This window comes from Dufourea novaeangliae, unplaced genomic scaffold (genome assembly GCF_001272555.1).
Source record: "Dufourea novaeangliae isolate 0120121106 unplaced genomic scaffold, ASM127255v1 scaffold2, whole genome shotgun sequence".
NCBI lineage: Eukaryota > Metazoa > Arthropoda > Insecta > Hymenoptera > Halictidae > Dufourea > Dufourea novaeangliae.
This window is the reverse complement of record NW_015373882.1, coordinates 1,115,171-1,133,053: the sequence shown is the minus strand read 5'-3', so window position 1 is coordinate 1,133,053 and position 17,883 is coordinate 1,115,171. Positions and strand designations below refer to the sequence as shown.

The 17,883-nt window shown below is 33.9% G+C and overlaps 2 protein-coding genes across 2 annotated transcripts; one reads left to right on the top strand and one right to left on the bottom strand.

The window, feature by feature from the left end:
* The first annotated feature begins 669 nt into the window (after positions 1 to 669).
* On the top strand, positions 670 to 3,352 carry LOC107186046 (zinc finger protein 239). The gene is made up of 5 exons (XM_015573880.1): positions 670 to 673; positions 781 to 948; positions 1,374 to 1,543; positions 2,204 to 2,369; positions 3,114 to 3,352. The coding sequence occupies exons 1-5, from the start codon at positions 670 to 672 to the stop codon at positions 3,350 to 3,352; spliced, it is 747 nt and encodes a 248-aa protein (XP_015429366.1).
* Positions 3,353 to 4,006: 654 nt separating this feature from the next.
* LOC107187974 (beta-galactosidase-1-like protein) lies at positions 4,007 to 14,601 on the bottom strand. The gene is made up of 10 exons (XM_015576221.1): positions 14,530 to 14,601; positions 12,107 to 12,279; positions 10,996 to 11,146; positions 10,624 to 10,687; positions 10,422 to 10,516; positions 9,226 to 9,453; positions 7,586 to 7,757; positions 7,159 to 7,280; positions 5,475 to 5,882; positions 4,007 to 4,436 (listed from the first exon to the last, which is right to left on the bottom strand). Exons 1-10 carry the CDS (start codon positions 14,599 to 14,601, stop codon positions 4,035 to 4,037), a joined length of 1,887 nt encoding a protein of 628 aa, XP_015431707.1. The 3' UTR covers positions 4,007 to 4,034.
* Between the last annotated feature and the right edge of the window lie 3,282 nt (positions 14,602 to 17,883).

Here is a 17,883-nt window from a genome sequence, read left to right as displayed (position 1 = left end):
GCTAATTGAAAATGATTTTTTCTCTAATTCAAGTGTAAAGGAATGCTCGAATTTTTCTGAAATGTGTTGGGTCGGGGCATGTGAAACTGCTGATCGCAGGTGTGTTTACGGCAGGGATATATAAAGATAGTTAATATTTTTGTAGTCAACGGTGACATGGGGTAATCACTTTCCAATCTTGAAAAAGACATTAGAAACAATTTTGTGTAACGTAACCAATGTTAATAAAACGGAAGCATGTGGTCCTTTTTATGATCACTTCAGGCCATGTGTTTTATAAATGACTGCAAGAATTGTGTAAATAGGTACATTAATTTCTCTAATACATCTTTATTTAGTGTAGAGCAGGCGTCGGCAACCTATGACCCGTCGGTCACCAAATGACCCATTTGATAATTTCAAGTGACCCACTTGAGTTCCGCAAATAAAGTATAATGTATAAAAATAAATTATAAACATACACATGAAACAAATACTTTGAGAATATAGAAATAATAGATTAACATAGACCCCGCGGCTCATAGGTTGCCGACACCTGGTCTAGAGTTTGCATAAATTTTCTAGAAAGCAGTAGTACTAAATAATACAATTATATGAAGCCTATGTATAAATGATTTAATTAACCGTTAAGAAATGTATACAGATGTCAATGTTAATTGCTCTGGTGAAATGGGTAAAGCAAATGATAAAAATGTTTTTTTGCATTAACGCAATATTATTAGTGACTCCGATACATTTAGATTGAAGATGAAATTTGTGTTGGTTTGATTTAACACGTAGTATGGAGCGTTGTGCAAGATATGCCTTTAGATCTAAGCTGTCGTGGCTCTGAGAGGAAACTAAATTTGCTAAATCCCACGAAATTTCAAAGATGTTTGCCCTGTCAGACGTGTGGCAAGAATTTTGATAGACCATCGTTGCTGAAAAGACATCTGCGGACTCACACAGGTCAGTTTTGTTAAATTCACGTGCAATGACCTAATTTATTCGTTGAGTTAGGGTTGGAAGCAGTTTTTGAAAAAAGTGTACTGAATATAGTACTGAAATACTTGAATCACGGCTGGATGAATTTCTCAAGTATATCCGTAACGAAAATTGTTTGATTAATGAAAAGTTCACGGTACAAAATATGGAAAGGATTAATAACCCAGCAGAATGTTTGCTAAAGTATTTGTAATATAAAAATATATTTCATGTTTTAAAATGATTAATATTATTAAAACTTCGTTAAATTCCACTGCGAATAATTCGACTGTGTGAACCAATACATTGGAATAATTTAGATTTGTTTTGGAACACCCTAATTCGTTGACTAAATGTGTGTACGTAGAAAGATGGTTTTAATTTTAATTGAACATAAATTAAATTAACAGGTGAAAAGCCGCATGGTTGCACCGTGTGTGGAAAAATGTTCAGCACGAGTAGCTCCTTGAACACACACGTAAGAATTCACACTGGAGAACGTCCGCACGAATGTCCCATTTGCGGGAAACGTTTCACTGCATCCTCTAATTTGTATTATCATCGAATGACGCATTATAAGGTGTTTATATCTGTCCATTGTTGTTAATTTAAACAATTATAGTGTAACTATCAATTTGCAGAATGACATCGAATTTTTTAGATTTATTGTAGAATAAACATCTAAATACAATATATTTATTATTGCTAATATTAATATTAATTTTATTACTAATATTATTGATAATAATATTAACATTAATTAAAGAATATGGTCCAAATTATGTCATGTTTGGCCTCATTTTAATCGGAAGGATTTCACCATGTTACAAAAATGTACCGATATCTTAGAAACTATTCACTTTAGACCCTATATGATGCAATACTTTTTTGTACAATATTTGATGCTTTATCGAAATTCGAGATGATATATTAGGCATTCCATTTAAAAAACTGAAGGTGACCGTTGCACCTCGAAAAAAAAGGAACATAGTAAAAAAACATATTATTGCATTATATGTCCTCCTTGATACTATGCAACTTTTGTTTACAATATTTTGTCATACAGTCGATAATTTACGAGTAATTAGGCGATTGCATTACCTGAACCACCATGTAGTGTCAACATGTAACTTGTTTGACACACGTTCAGTAGCAGACTTTAATGCAATGATAAAATTTGGTCAAGCAATTCAGAAACATCTTGTGTACATGTATGATACTAATTCAGAAATCTATCTAGGAAAAACCGCATAAATGTAACGAGTGTGGCCGCTCTTTTCCAACGCCTGGTGACTTAAGGGCTCACGGATATTCTCACACTGGTAACTGGCCGATGCGATGTTCTGTTTGCAATCGGGGATTCTGTAAGCCAGCGGCTTTGCATCATCACATGCAACTACACAATGGTGATTTTTATTGATTATCAATGATTTACCTTGTAATAAAATAACTGACGGTCCCTGGACGATACAAGGTATTCTGTGAATTATATTGCGGTGCATGATGTAAATTTCAGGGGTGCGCGGGTACCCGACATTTCGGGATCGGGTCGGGTCGGGAGAAGTCGGGCGAGGTTGACTGGGATCCCGACAGATGTCGGGTCCCGTGAGATCTTCGGGTCCCGTAACATTTCGGGTCCCGTAACATTTCGGGTCCCGAAATATCTTCGGGTCTCGAATGATATTTTCGAGAACTTATCCATCTAACGGCAAAAAATTGTACTATTCGATACGATGCCATATTGAATCTTCAGGTTCATGATATGAACTATAGTTTATATATAAACTATATTTTTTATATATAAATGCTAAATAAGTTAATGATTCCAAATGCAATCCTGCGGTTGGACAGAGTTAATAATACAGTCTTCGGTACACATTTCCTCGTACGTTATGTTTTTATTAAGTAAAATAAATAAAGTGGCAGTATTAGGGACATTTAATCTATCGTACAACGTACAGGCATATATAATATTATTTTAAATTATAATGTAAAAAACATAATTCCTCGACATTGTCCGGCAATAATTTGGTTCGTAACGACCCGAAACAATTTTGGTCCGTAAGGAATTATGTAATTGCAAGTCCTGAATGTAACAGTAAAATTCAATGTTTATTAGTTTATTTTGAAGTTCGTTTATTCCGTTTCAGGAGATCGATCCCATCGTTGCAGTGTATGCAAGAAACAGTTCTCCATGGTCACCAGCTTGCGATCCCATGAGCGATCTCACGATCTAAACGCGTCAATTCGAAGTATCGTGAACTGTGCCAACGTGGAAAACAATACAACTATGGGCGCCATTACGTTTGACGATGTGAGCAGAACTTATTTGCAAGTTCCTGCAGCTTACTCATGGACCTCCTGGATACCTTTACAGTATACCAAATAAATTACTTATGGTATAGTTTAGTTTAAATAATTATTACTATAATTAATATGAAATATGTTACATCTGTAACCTACATATACAACGATATTAGAATATATTGAACTTTTCCTTGAATTAAAGAATATTTCGAACAACAAAAACGTCTGTCAAATAATGGACGTAGTTTGTAGAAATAATTATAGTATTAGTAATTAACGTTTACATAGAATTAATGTATGAACATATTACCATCGTAACTTCTATGTATAAATTTTGTAACAGTGCACAGTGGACACAACGGGAATCGTACTGATTAGGAAATACGTATTATCAATTAATAAAATTATATAGAAATGACTTTATTTTTTCGGTACAACGACTTTAACTTAAATAACAGTCAATCGTAATTCGCAGTAAGAAATTGCATACAAAATAAAGATAAATATAGGGAACAACTTTTTCATTTAAATTTTCCATAAAAGTGGTGAAAACTTGATTCTAATAAGAATACTGCAATCACTATCCGACTGATCCTTGCACTAATTAAAAATTAATTATTTTAATCTACAATTGGAATTTCTATTTGTATACATATATTAAAATAAATAAGAGATAAAGGTTTCTACGCCTATAATAGTCGTTGTGTTCACAGTCCTTACCTAGAAGAAACTTTTGACCATCTCCAATTTCATACGATATTTAATTAAGGTTGATAATCAAGTATCGGTGTCGTTTGTAATATCATCCTCTTACTGTTCGGTATGTATTCCAATTCCACGAGAATCAATTCATTCTCGCCGGTCCTCAAGAAACACGCGGGTACATATAACGTCATTTGGGGTCCGACAAGTGGCCAATATCGGCCAAGGTTGTGTTCATTTATGAAAGCTACGCCTTTGCCCCAATCGCTAGTGTTCAAGTACGTATCCCTTGGTTCCCCGGAAATTATGAAGGTGCCGCGAAGGAGCACCGGACCTTTACGAAGAGTACCGTTTTCCATCGTTTTCGCAGGCAGAGACCGGACCAGAGTGATGTTGTCCAGACTGTAGCCTGTCATTTTCCATGGACCAAGGGGTATTTGGTTTAGGGTTACACCTGAAACTCCCTAATAAGGAAGAAAGAAAGTTTGGACTATTAAAAAAATTCTAGCACACAGTATACGCAATTTTTCCTAAATATATTAACAAGTAGAAGGTATAAAAGGACTTTTAAGGGGACGTTCTAGTCTGGAGGGATAAACGTGGAAAGTAGTATTGACTCAACTGGATTAATACGATTATTGCAGAAAATATACAGGGCGAGTCATTTAAATATATCGAAAAACGTTCCAGGTAAGAATTGAATGGTTTCGAAGGAGAAATATTTCGATGTATCTTTCTTGTAGGTGGATGCGTAGGGGATATATGATGGTCAACTTGTGTTTTAAATAGAATTATGTTTTTCTTTAAATGCATTAGTCGATGCAGCTTGTCGTTCCCTATAAAAAAGTGTTAAGCTACTTATACGGATAAACCATTAGTTTAGAAGACATGTAATCCAATGTACACTAACAATAATTTCAAAATTGTAATTAAAAATCAATTTTAAAACCACACAATCTGTCTTTCATGTTACTGTGTCTGTTCTTTTGTTTGGCGCCTCTTTCTAAGCTCACGGGAACCGACGAAAAGGGTTTGTCTGTCAGCCAGTCTTGCCCTATTCGGTAAACGTCGCGTTACCTTGTCGCGTGCGTGATTCTAAATATTATTTCGTTCTTTTGTTGTGTCATCAATTTGTTATTTCGTTTTCTTTTCAATAAATTGAGTGTTGATGATTAAGTGTTGTTCATTACCACCCAATAATACACTTCATTAACCCAGCAATCCAATTTAATTTAGCATTTCGATCTTCTGCTTGGTCAAAATGGCGAAGATCAATACCAACAAATACTAAATACTTTTATTATATCAAAGGGTTCTGAATTGTTTCAAAACAATTACGAAGTTTCACAAGAAATAGTGGACTACTTACTGATACATTTAATATTTGTATTTGTTCATTTAACAAGGATATCACTATTTACTTCAATTCACCGAGAATTTCAAAATTTGGCAGTTAATGTAAGAGACCAGAGACTGTTTGAATCCTATTACAACTAACGAACCTTAAAGTCCCGAAGTCCTCTTCCAAAGTTCAGTCTTCCTTGATTCTCAATCAGTATCTTCAATTTCTGTGCATGAGGATACTCTATGGGTATATCATACATTTTGTTAGTGCGACTTAACGTTCCGATTAAGTAATCGTCCACGTAAATCAGTCCTCTGTCCCGAACGTTTGCGTGCAAAATCGCTGGGTCTGCAGGCCTGGACACTAAATCCGCCTCGTAAAGCACCAGCCAATGGGACAATCCAAGAGCTTCAAATGTTAGCGGCTCCGAGTTTTCGAGAACGACCGTTGCAAACACTTGGCGACCAAGCGGTTCAAAAAGATTGACCACTGGCGACAATAGAACCGATCCATAATTACCTTTTGGCGATACAGTCGGAAGGGGCATGTTTGGTAGCTGAAAATACTGAAAAAATGAAACAACGGGTTTATTGTTTAGGTGATTCAGGGATGCAAGATATAAAATACTTGGATTTTAAAAATGGTACTGAAAACGATAATGCAAGAATTTTAGTGACGTTTAGTAGTTATTTGTGAAAGAATATGTCTAATAAAATCATTTTTAAATAAATTAGTCTAAAAATATATGAATTTGCATAGAGATGCACAGTCTTATATACATATATGTATATCAGTTGGACGTATACATATACTACGATTCTTCAAAACCGGTTTCTTCCTCGAAAAGGTGTTAGAGTGTTGTATAATAAATGTTCTTTTTCAGTACTCTTAATCACAGTGAACTTAGTGTTTACGACACTGAAATCGACAATTTTTCAAAATGATTATCATTGCAACTTTGCAGTCCAGAAACGACATTTATTATGCAATAACCTGATAGTTTGTATAGTTTCGATGCACAACGCTAGACGAAAGTTTCGAATCAGTCTATGAATGGAATAAAGTGGAGATATGCTTATGTGATAAAGAAATGTAAGGAATAATAAATAACCTCATTTATAGAAGTTACAAGTTACAAATTTCGAATAAGTGTTTTTGAACAATATCACATATTATATGGAAATACTATATTTTATAAACTTTCAAATAGGAGAATATTATTACTTGTTATGATTTCACTAAAAATGGATAAGTGACTCGAAAGGCATGTAATTGATGACAACGTAATACAGGCTCTTCTCGATTATCGTCCTAAAATCATGTCCGCGTCGGGACAATAATCTTATAGGGAGAAATGCTTTAGACCCTCGCAAAAATTCGTTTTTTGCCCGACGCCCGAGCTTCGGCAACAAGAGCAGAGGGGCAACAAAGCAGATGGGCAAATTCATTATCTAGATAAAAAGTTTCGAATAACGAATAAAAGATGAAAAAACTATTTCGTCATTTTTACTTGATTAAACGTGGTAATTCCAATTTTTATCATAAAATAATATTTCTTTCTGAATTAGTAGATACTTTGCAAACAATTATTTAGTCTCATGAACTGTTTAAAGGTCGGGATGACGATCTCAGATACTACTGCTTTTTACTATGCATTATTCGAATAAAATTATGCCCATCTCTGCAACAAAGTATGCGCTTAACAGGGTCCACGCCCCCCCCCCAACAGTGGTGGGTATAATGCCTGGACAATAATCGCGTAGAACAAGCCAGATTATAATCGAGAGGACTCTGTAGTGTTAAATATCGTTAACGACTTTTAAGTGAATACTTTTTTTTACCTTGGAGATAACATTTCTGATTTCAAAATATTTTGGCGTCGGATCACCTGCCTCGGTTAACGGTGCATCGTAATCATAGGACGTTATATGCGGAGAATACGCATTTTCATCGCCGTTAGCACCTGTTGAATTATTCTAACAATTTAGTTAAGTGTCTAGGAGAGACCAGAGGAATTATTTATTAATTAAACTAACGTAACAGAATGTGAAATGGTGATTTTCTATATTTAGTTTTTTCTCTGTTTATTATTTTAGTTATATTTTCTCCATATCATTCTTTCACTCTACTTAGTATAATTATACTCTTTTAATTACACTCTCCATTGACTGTATAAGTAATTCTATTTTTTGTTACATATGTGTCAATGAAATGAAAACTGAACAGAACAGAATTTAAAAAAAAATTTAATTGAAAAATTACACCTACCAGCGGTGTAACCGAAGTTCGTGCCACCGTAGAACATATAGAAATTAACGGATGCGCCAACAGACAACATTTCGTCCAAGGTTTTTGCAACTGCATTAGTTTTCACTCGACTGAACCGTTCTTGCCAGTGTGTTAACCATCCGGGATAGAATTCAGAGTTTACAAACGGACCCTGTTGGGAATAATTTACATACAAATGAGGAAATGAATATTTTTGAGTTAATAATAATACAAGTATCGCGAAAAAACATTCAAATTTTATATACTATTCTTTATAAAATAAAAGTAGAAAGCAATATTTTTTATTCTGAAAATTTCTTTCTTTTTGACAGTTTATATTCATTTTCAAGAATATGTTTATATCCTAAATTATAGTTCTTATTTAATATGACGTAATGTAACGAATCAAATTATTTTTGCATTGTGTTTTGTGTGTTCACATAATCCGATCCCCTGTTATTAGTTGCAGATTTCTTAATCGTTACTATCTTACGTGATACGTCAGCTAATCGAGATGTTGCCTGACAACGTATCGTAACCTTGAAGACATCTATGCGAATTTCAATATCGCAACGAACAATTGCTGAATTGAAAATATTTTCTTTATGCAAAAGCCTATTTCAATCCATAACAATTTCCTGATTACCTGTTTAACGTCTTTTTCTCTGGTATTTGGTATTTTTGTTATTGCGAAACAAGAAACAATAATAAAATGTGATTAAAAAGATGTACAAATACAAATATCAGTTTGAAACAGATAATTTTTGTATCTCTTATCAATCGACGAATATCTAAAAAGAAATTCGGGTCAAGTACTTTATGCACTAGAATAATTGAACTTCGAGCGGTTCGATGATTACGAATATCATGCATTTTGATAATCAAGATATACAGGTTGTTCATCGTAACGATCGCCACGATTATTCGGATCCTTCCAGTAATCTAGCTGGTCAGTAATCAAGTGACAACGAATTACAATATTAAAAATTGTCAAAAATTCTTTTCTTGAGTAAAAAAATCAGCGTCGCCTTCACTTGTTAAAAAAGGCACCATGTAATTTTTTAATTCGGCGATATAGTACAAAGTTGTTTCTTTTTTCAGTAAGTTGCTTAGAAAATCATTCTTAAATGTAATAAGATTCTTTATTAACGTTTGAGCCGAATATGACTTGTCATAAATTCGATCTCATGTTCCTGGTAAATAATCATATTGTCATTGAATATCTATTAAGTGTTCAAACTGCATGCCACCTTCATGCACGTTTATGTTTAACTCACGCGTTATTGAAGGACCTTATTACATTAAAGAATGATTTTCTATACAAATTATTCAAGAAAAACAACTGTGTATGAGATCGTTGAATTTGTCTCGATGCCACTTACAATATCGGATAACAAAAAATTATATGATGCCATTGAAAAAAGTGAAGGTGACGTTGATTTTTTATTAAAAAAACGTTTTAGAGTCATTTTTAATACAGCAATTTGTTGTTAACTAACTAGTGATTAAGTTTTGTTCGTAACATTTTCTATCAGATTATCAGAAGTCTCCGAAAAATCGTGGCGACCGTTACGATGAACACCCTGTACATACTTCGTCTGAAGAAGTCGTTTTTGCTTTACCAGATCATTGATACATACTTGCGGTTGATACAAACGCATTGTTTCGAAGCTGGACGTCACGTTGACGTTTGTTCCGAAGTCGATGGTCGCGTAGACACCTGGTACAGATCCGCAGCGAAGTAGATTGCCGCTGTTTCCGTCGGTCGTATACAAGAGCGCCTTCGTCCCGATTTTTTCTTTCGTAATGTCTCGCAGACGATTCATGTATTGCGTGTCGCATCCGTAGCTCCCGTACTCGTTCTCTATCTGAAACAGGGACAAAGATGTTGTAGCAATAAAGCAATTGTGAGACTTCAAAACGAGTTGTAATTTCGCTTTTTAAGACGACTCATGCAAATTGTTAATAATTATACATTTAGTTAAAAATTTCACAGAACATTTTTAGAAGCTTCAACTTTCGATTTATATCAAGAAATCGCAAGGTCAACGATAAAATAATTGAAAAGAAACATTATAAAAATGTATTTTCAACACGAGCCTTATGGAATTGTAGTTGATACTGAGAAGTTATTCACTTTTTATGAGAGTATGCAAACTTAGGTTTCAATGCATTTGGTAGTATCTTCTCCGCATGTCTGTTATGAGCGTTAACGTCGCTTGTATTACTTTGGTTTGTTCGACAAACTTTCCAAATTTTTCTTAAAAATCAAAAAAAAATTAAATTTTTTGCAATAAGGAGAACAAATTTTTGTTTCATCCACTTATTTGTAAATTTTTATTCCATTTCAGTGTTTTGAAGTAGTTTGAAATATTAATTATATAAATTAAATTGGTATAATTGTTAAAAAGTATAAAGCGCCATATGGAGCCCCAAGCTAGAGATGACACCAAACGCATGAGCAACCTTAAAACGGTAGCTACACCACCTTGTAGGCCTGCAAAATAGGTAAAATTTTTTTCCCTGATGTAATTATTGAGTAAACTATTGGGATTTTTTTAAGGGCTGTTAGGCAACATTTTAACTTTATTTTCACACATTGGTTATTATTTAAAATTATAAAATGGCAGAGTTATACAAGATTATCTACCGTCATATCTGAGAGGATCTCGTTTGCTGGCAGCCAGCAGATCTTCGAAAATATTCATCCGGTTAACGTGAAATTTGGAAATATCATTCCTTATAAAATTTAATGTTAAATTGATCAAATAAGAGGAATAAACGCGGTAGAACGTTCCGACAGATCTGATAGTTGCACAAATGTTTGCATCTGTACCTGAACCATGATTATAGGACCTCCATTTCCCCTGAGCAGAGGTTCGACTCTTTTGAACAGTTCGTCCCAGTATGCTTCAACGTATTTCATATAACCTACAAAATAGGAGAGAAATATTTCGTGCGAAACAATATATTTTGAAATTTAATTTATATCGAACTAAGTATGATAGATTTATAAAGTATAAAATAGAAACTCTTACGTGGATCATTTGTTCGCAATCTTATATCCGGCACGCGCGTTAATAACCAAAATGGAAGACCACCCTAAAGATGAAATAGGGTTGAAAGTAACAAATTTAATATTCAATAAGTATAGGAATTATTTGTATCTATACTGTAATAGTTAAATAATTAGAAATTTCAAAAATAGTGATGTAATACTGTACTTCATATTAATTACTGCTTTGAATTGAACATTAACTATTTACGTACGCTCTCTTGATTACTTATTATTAAAAAGATCAAATAATCAATACAATCTAATTAATTAATCGATAAATACTAAAAGTTCATTTAGTCGCTGTTAGCTTATTTTTGTTTAAAATCATCGATCTTCTTCGTAAACCACTTACAAAGTCTCTCTCCGCGCAGATGTAAGGACCAGGTCTTAAAAGAACCAGCAAATTCTCTTCTTGAGCGATATTCAAAAACTCTACTAAATCCGCATCTCCTGACCAGTGCCATTCATTTTCAAAAGGCTGATGGAGGCTCCATTCCACATAACTAACGAAGAAAATTGTTGTGTAGAAGAAGTTATCCTCTGGATAATTTAAAAATATTAATTTAAGTAATACAAATCTTCATACGCGTTTGAATAAAAGGATCAATAAGTTAATACACTATTTTAAATAACGAATGAATCATGTTTCGAAGAATGTAAAGAAATTATAGGTTGGGTGCGTGTAATACATAGTAAAAAATTGTCATCTGATATTTCTTTTGTTGATATACATACCTCTAGTAAAGACATACAGTGAATCCTCGATGTGTGTTCAAAGGCTCCTGAATACTAAACAATAAATATTTCATAAACTAATGCCTATATGTGGCTGAAACAAATATCATTGGCTTCAGATTTTCAAGCTTTATCAATGTGCTAGTCATTAAAAAGACAGTGTTACATCTGGGGTTCTGTTCTTGTCAGTACCGAGGAGCCTTCGGACACTCATCCAGGATTTACTGTATTATTTTTATACTTTTAATCAACTCATGTGTTCATTGTTATTAGATATATAAAATATCTATTATATTGGACTTTTTATACGTAGGAGTAAAGTAGCGCCTCTCGTATCCGAATACCATAATACTCGAACGTTCTGTTAATCGACCAAAGTATTTCCCAGCAACAGATGCCTTCTACTGTTGCAAATGTATACTGCTTACATACAATGTATACTTTGCTCTGTTCGATCGAATGCTACGCAATTACATTTGTTGAAAAGTTTCTGTAATTTAGCAACCAACCAAATATGAAATCATTCATTATAAATAAATGAAGTTTAGTATCAGAAAAAAGATTGTTTCATTATTCGAAAATTCCTTTATCCAAACTCTTTTCTCCCCGTTAGTTCGGATACGGGAGGTTGCACTGTACATGATGAATAATGTATGAAAGAAAGGTAAATTAATACTTGTATCGAGCGTACAAGCCGAATAAATGTCGATGAAAGTAATTTTACTTACGTAGAAATGGCGTTCAATCCAGCCACTCTCATTTTTCTTAAACGATCCCTCCAGTATTGCTTCGGCGTTCGGAAATAATGAAAACTGCCGGACACATATTGGAACGGTTTACCGTCAAGTAAAAATTTATCGTTCTGGTAGTCGACTTCGAAACTGAATTTCTGTTCCACACCCTAAAATTATAAATATATCGACTGAAACAAACTTTTTAACAGAATTGCAATACTAAACGAACTAAAGTGAATGGATGGGAATAGGACAAATCATATTTCAATTGTCCTATCAGTAATTGAAGATTTAATTGCCTTTATAGTAAACATATAGCAGCGTAAATTATAATTAAAATTAGGGCACACTGCTATTTGTTAAATTAAAATACATACGGCGTAATAATTTCACATTGACTTGTTTTAAAATTAAAATAATCATGTAAATTTGAACCTTCAATTAAATAAATCATTTTAGCAAGTAAACAATCTCACGAAGATTTTACCGATTATTCTTTCTGTATTGAATGTTTCGTACGTAGGAATTATTAATGTCTGACTCTTTTTATTTTCAAATGCAAGTAATTGTGTTAATGCATATGTAGCATAATAAAAACAATAAAGTGTTTTTTACGTCATTCGTTTAATTCGTTAGTAAGTTACAATTTCGTAAGCTGTTTACATTGAGTAATCAAATTATTAAAGCTACTTGCATAAATTGACGATTTTACAAGTTTATCTGTACTTTTTATAATTACATAAGTTAAGTTCAATTTTTTGGTGTATTTTTAGTGTGTAATTGTTAATTGTTTGCGATAGATGTTTGTATTTCATTTTAACAATGCCAATTTATCCATCGTACATTCAATGTCACGTTATTGTTATCTAACAAATCGATTGATATGTTATAAATATTATGCAATTTGAATAAAGAGATATAACGAAGTAAATTATGTAACATTAAATATTAGTAGATTTTCTGTCTTATTAATAAATAAATTGAGTGACATCCTATGATTTTATCAAAATTATTGAAATAAGAAACATTACTCCCTTAAACAGTCTAAAAAGTCTACGAAATTAAATACTTTTCAATATCAAAATAATATAGGTATAATGCTGATTTTAACTTTTTCTAAATATTTTTACTTTTTTGGAATTATAAGAACTAGCAACAGAAATTTATGTTCTTCAAATCATAGAAAGTAGGTCCGAGATTTTTATTTAAAACGTGCAGAAATTTCTTGCATTTCGAGATTGATAAAAGTCCTTATAAGTAAGAGGTCCTAAATACGAATTATTCACGATATTCCTAGGTGGTTTCTTCGATCACTGAACTAAGATGATATTTACTGAAGCCTTCACAAAGTAATTAAAATAATTGAAAAAGACACATGAAACACCTGTCATAACATAATCAATCAATTCGGATGGAAGTAATGTTAACATTCATATGTCAACTAACGCTTGAAGACAAAAACACCTGTAACGGTGCGTCGAAAATAACTTTTTTCTTTCGGAATTCCAAATGTATCAAAATACGTTTGTTACAACGACCTTGCACTGTAAAAATACTTTCACAAATTTCCTCACAGAACGTCGAACTCGTCTTGCATATATTAACACATTCTCCTAGAAAGATTACCACGGAAACTTGTTCCGTATCGTATTGCATGAAAATTATATTGAAGTTTATTACACTGTCCACGTTGAATAAGCGAATCTGCGTTATCGACATTGACATATTTCCATATAGCTGTAGTAACCATTACAGTAACAAAATAATGTATAGTCTATGAGAACGGGGAAACGGGATTGACATATTTTCATATAACAATTACAGTAAAACAATATAATCTGTGATAGAGCGGTGACATTTATAATTCGCTATTACAATTTAACTCTTTCTGTTTTTACTAAAAAAGTTATACCAACACTAGAACTACCGTCAGGTGAACGCTGTGTAAAAGGGGCAGCTTGTTAAAAATATGCAAATCCATAAATTAACAAACTTCTTCACTTACAGTGGCTGTCAAAAGTGTCTAATCAAACTGTAATATCTACATATCTTTTTCAAAATATATAATGCGAATAAACTTTTGATATACCCATATCAAGGATTCGATTGCTTCAGATTTGGCGATATTAAAAATTTTCTTACATAAAAATAATCTGTTTTTCTGTTTCTAACAAATATAGCCCTGACAAAAGTTACGTCTAAAATATGGTGAAATTGCAGTTTGGCTAGTAACTTTCGACAGCCGCTGTATATTTATACTGTAATAATAATTCCGAAGAATCTTAAAAAATTACACATTTACGCTAATTTCAATAATATTTACAAGAGTTCATGAACTAATAATATTAACTGGTTTGATAGTTCGAAACAGTGTCGAATATGTTATTTCTCGGTAAAGAATCCACATTGCAACTCACATTATCCACGTGGACATTCACTACTTCTCCCAGCACGCTGGTCACGGTCAAGGCCAACAGAACCGACCACATCGCGCCACCCGCGGTGAACTATGGAATACACTGAAATATTATAAAACTTCTTCAGTGGCACCAGCGAAGATCGTTGATCTAATCCGTCGACGGTCCGTTAGAGTTCATCATCTGAGGTGATAGTCACCGGCTGTCGGGGTCAGCTATCGTTTAAATACCACCGATAGCCACACATATCTTGGACACACCACGACCGTAAGACCCACCCATGCACCCGATTCGATAACGATTTTGCGAATCCACGCTTTTCTCGTATCTTCCCTCGGTGTCGCTTCGTCGACGACGAAGCCAGAGTTTCGTCGCTCGATTATAGTTTTACCGAGGCGACTGAACGCACCGCCGTGCTGCTGACCGAGTCGCGAATGCGCGCCTGTGACCAGGGTTGCCGGAGAATTCCCTACCGGTAGGGACAAGGTGACGTCACAGAGCTATACTGGGTGATTCACGAGAAACGGAACACCTAAATACCTCCGTTAGGATTGAAGATGGAAGAAAATGTTAGAGGAAAGTTGTACTGTTCGAGGACAGAAATACGATGATATAAAAAAGTTTCTACTTGTTGTTGTCTTCAAGGCCTTCTGAAAGTCATCGATGGCTCTTTAATTGGCACCATATATTTTTTGATTTTATAGTGTAGTAACTGATGTCAAGACGAGTTCAACGATGTGGTTTATTATGATCTTCTAATTACCTTGCACTCATAAATAGGTATAGTTTGACTACTTCGTATAATCAATGGAAAATATGAAAATTTAGTTTCTTAAGCCATTAGGTATACCGTTGACGATAGGTGATCTCCAACCGTACGTATACACGATGGTCAACTAACTACAGGTACGTATGTTTAGTCTTCGATTTTTATGTTATTATCATCGAGTTATTACGGTAGTGTATCAGTTTATCGATATACCATTTAACGAGACGTTACTCGAAGGAAGAGAAGATCGATCTTATTTCTATGTATCACGAAAGTCGTTAATGTCTTCGAGAAACCGGCTTTACAAAGACCGATTTCCTAATTTGAAGATTCCGAAATTTATTCGTCCAAGGTCATTTGAATGTCATAGTATCACATCGTTAAACTAATCTTGACAGCAGCTACTACACTATAAAGTTAAAAATATATGATGACATTTGAAAAACCATCGATGACCCTCAAAAAACCTTGAAGACAGCAACAATCAGAACATTTTGTATATCGTCAAATATGCCTCCCTGAACAGTACAACTTCTTGGCATTTTCTTCCATCTTCAATCCTAACACGGATATTTAGGTGTTCTGTTTCTCGTGATTCATCCGGTATACAGTGTATATTATACACAAATATGACTTGTGTACACTATGCTAATATTATTACGAGCACGAAAGCGTGACGTCGCGTCCCCAGCACAAATATATTCGCTCTAGTAGTCCCTACCATACGTCACTTTGTCTCTACGTGGTCATGTTTCCCCTACTTCTGGCAACACTGGTTCTGACCCCCGATCTGGGACAGGTCGAGGTATCACTGACCGATATAGGACGTGTCATGGGCAAGCACTGTACCAACACCGGTTGCTCTCAGGATGACTGACGGACAAGAACAGATAGCATTGGCCGGACACGAGCGTTACGCGAATATCGCCGTTACTTACGTGACCAGCACGATGGGAACGAGAATATGCGAAACGTCTGGGTATAGTATGCTTCGAGCTGATTGTAGGAACGATTGGGGACGAGAATTTTTTAGGCCTCATTTTAGCGATCTGTACAGAGTATTAAACAGTACTGCCTTATTAATATTGTATGGAAAACTTTCTGAGAACAAAGTTGCAACTATATCGACGGTCACATCTAAGAGTGGAAAGAATTTTTTCTTAAGGCCCCATTTCCCCTTTAGCGGCCAGAAAAAATGGCGACACTTAGGAAATGCTGAGGCTTTTATTTATTATACATTCAGGTAAATAAAAAATTTTTTATTTCAATATTCCTGCATTATAGGTGGCTCTAGTCATGTTGATTCGAAATTGCACTGTATAAACGGTGGCAGTCATAACGTAAAAAGTTACTAAGTGATTTTAAAAATTCTTGTGGCATTCTTTTTATAATTGAATCAACTATCGCGTGACCTACTCATGAAAATTTTGAAGCATAAATTCATTCGTTATTCATAATAATATACGTAAAATTTCCTATCGCTACACGAATATTGAAACGAATTTTTTTTTATTTCTTTGAATGTATAATAAATAAAGGCCAGGAAGTTTTTTTTATCATATTTTTGCATTCTTTAAAAAAATTCCTGAAAGTCACCATTTTTTCGGGCCACTAAAAGGGAAAGGGGCCGTAAGGTCATGTTTTTACAAGATTTCAAAATCAGCGGCATTTTTTAAAATGGAATCCTATACTTATTTTCGGTGTACTTATAGAGCTTAACGAAATAATATCAACAACCTTAATAATCACACCATTTCGATCATTTAATCTCGAGATAATTGCGTGTGAGAATAATTAAAATTTCCGAAAGATTCACAGGCAATTAATGTACATATACCGTTTGAATGTGTGAATCGATGTTCCGCATGAATGCTCAGGAAATTTTAGTTATCTTCAGATCCAAATATCTCAAGATTGAATCGTGTGATTCTTAAGGTTGCTGAAATTGTGTTTTTATGCTCTGTAGGTATATCGAAAAAATGTATAGGATTCCACTTAACAAAATATCGATGATCCTGAAATCTTGTAAATAGTATGACCTTAAGAAAAAATTCTTTCCACCGTTAGATATATCTCTTGAGATAATTCAACATTGTTCTGAGAAGTTTTTTTCAAACAATAGGATATGACGCAGATATTTAGGTGATCCCATTTAGATGAGACACCCTGTATATGTACAGTAAAACACCGATTATCCAAACTAATAAATAGGGCGACAAGTCTGTTCGGATAAGCGTTTTTTTTTTTGGTAATCGGTTTACGAGAACCAAAGTTCGATAGGTACGTGTAGGTACAAAACATAAAATTACACTGTTCAACAAATTTTAACTATTTTCAAACTTCTTAGATTCAATAGCCGTTTCTTATAGATTTTATAAAATCTACAAACGTTTTATCGCTAGAACCCTCAGTTTCCGAGAAATTTGATTTTTAAGAGAAATGTAAATTTTCAATTTTGAACATTTCCTGTGTTCAAACAGTAATAGCCATTCGGTTGATTGCTATGTTAAATTATTCCATAAACTCTCCCGAATAAAATGGTATATATGTATAATTATTCCATTATGAACACGTAAACACGTTTA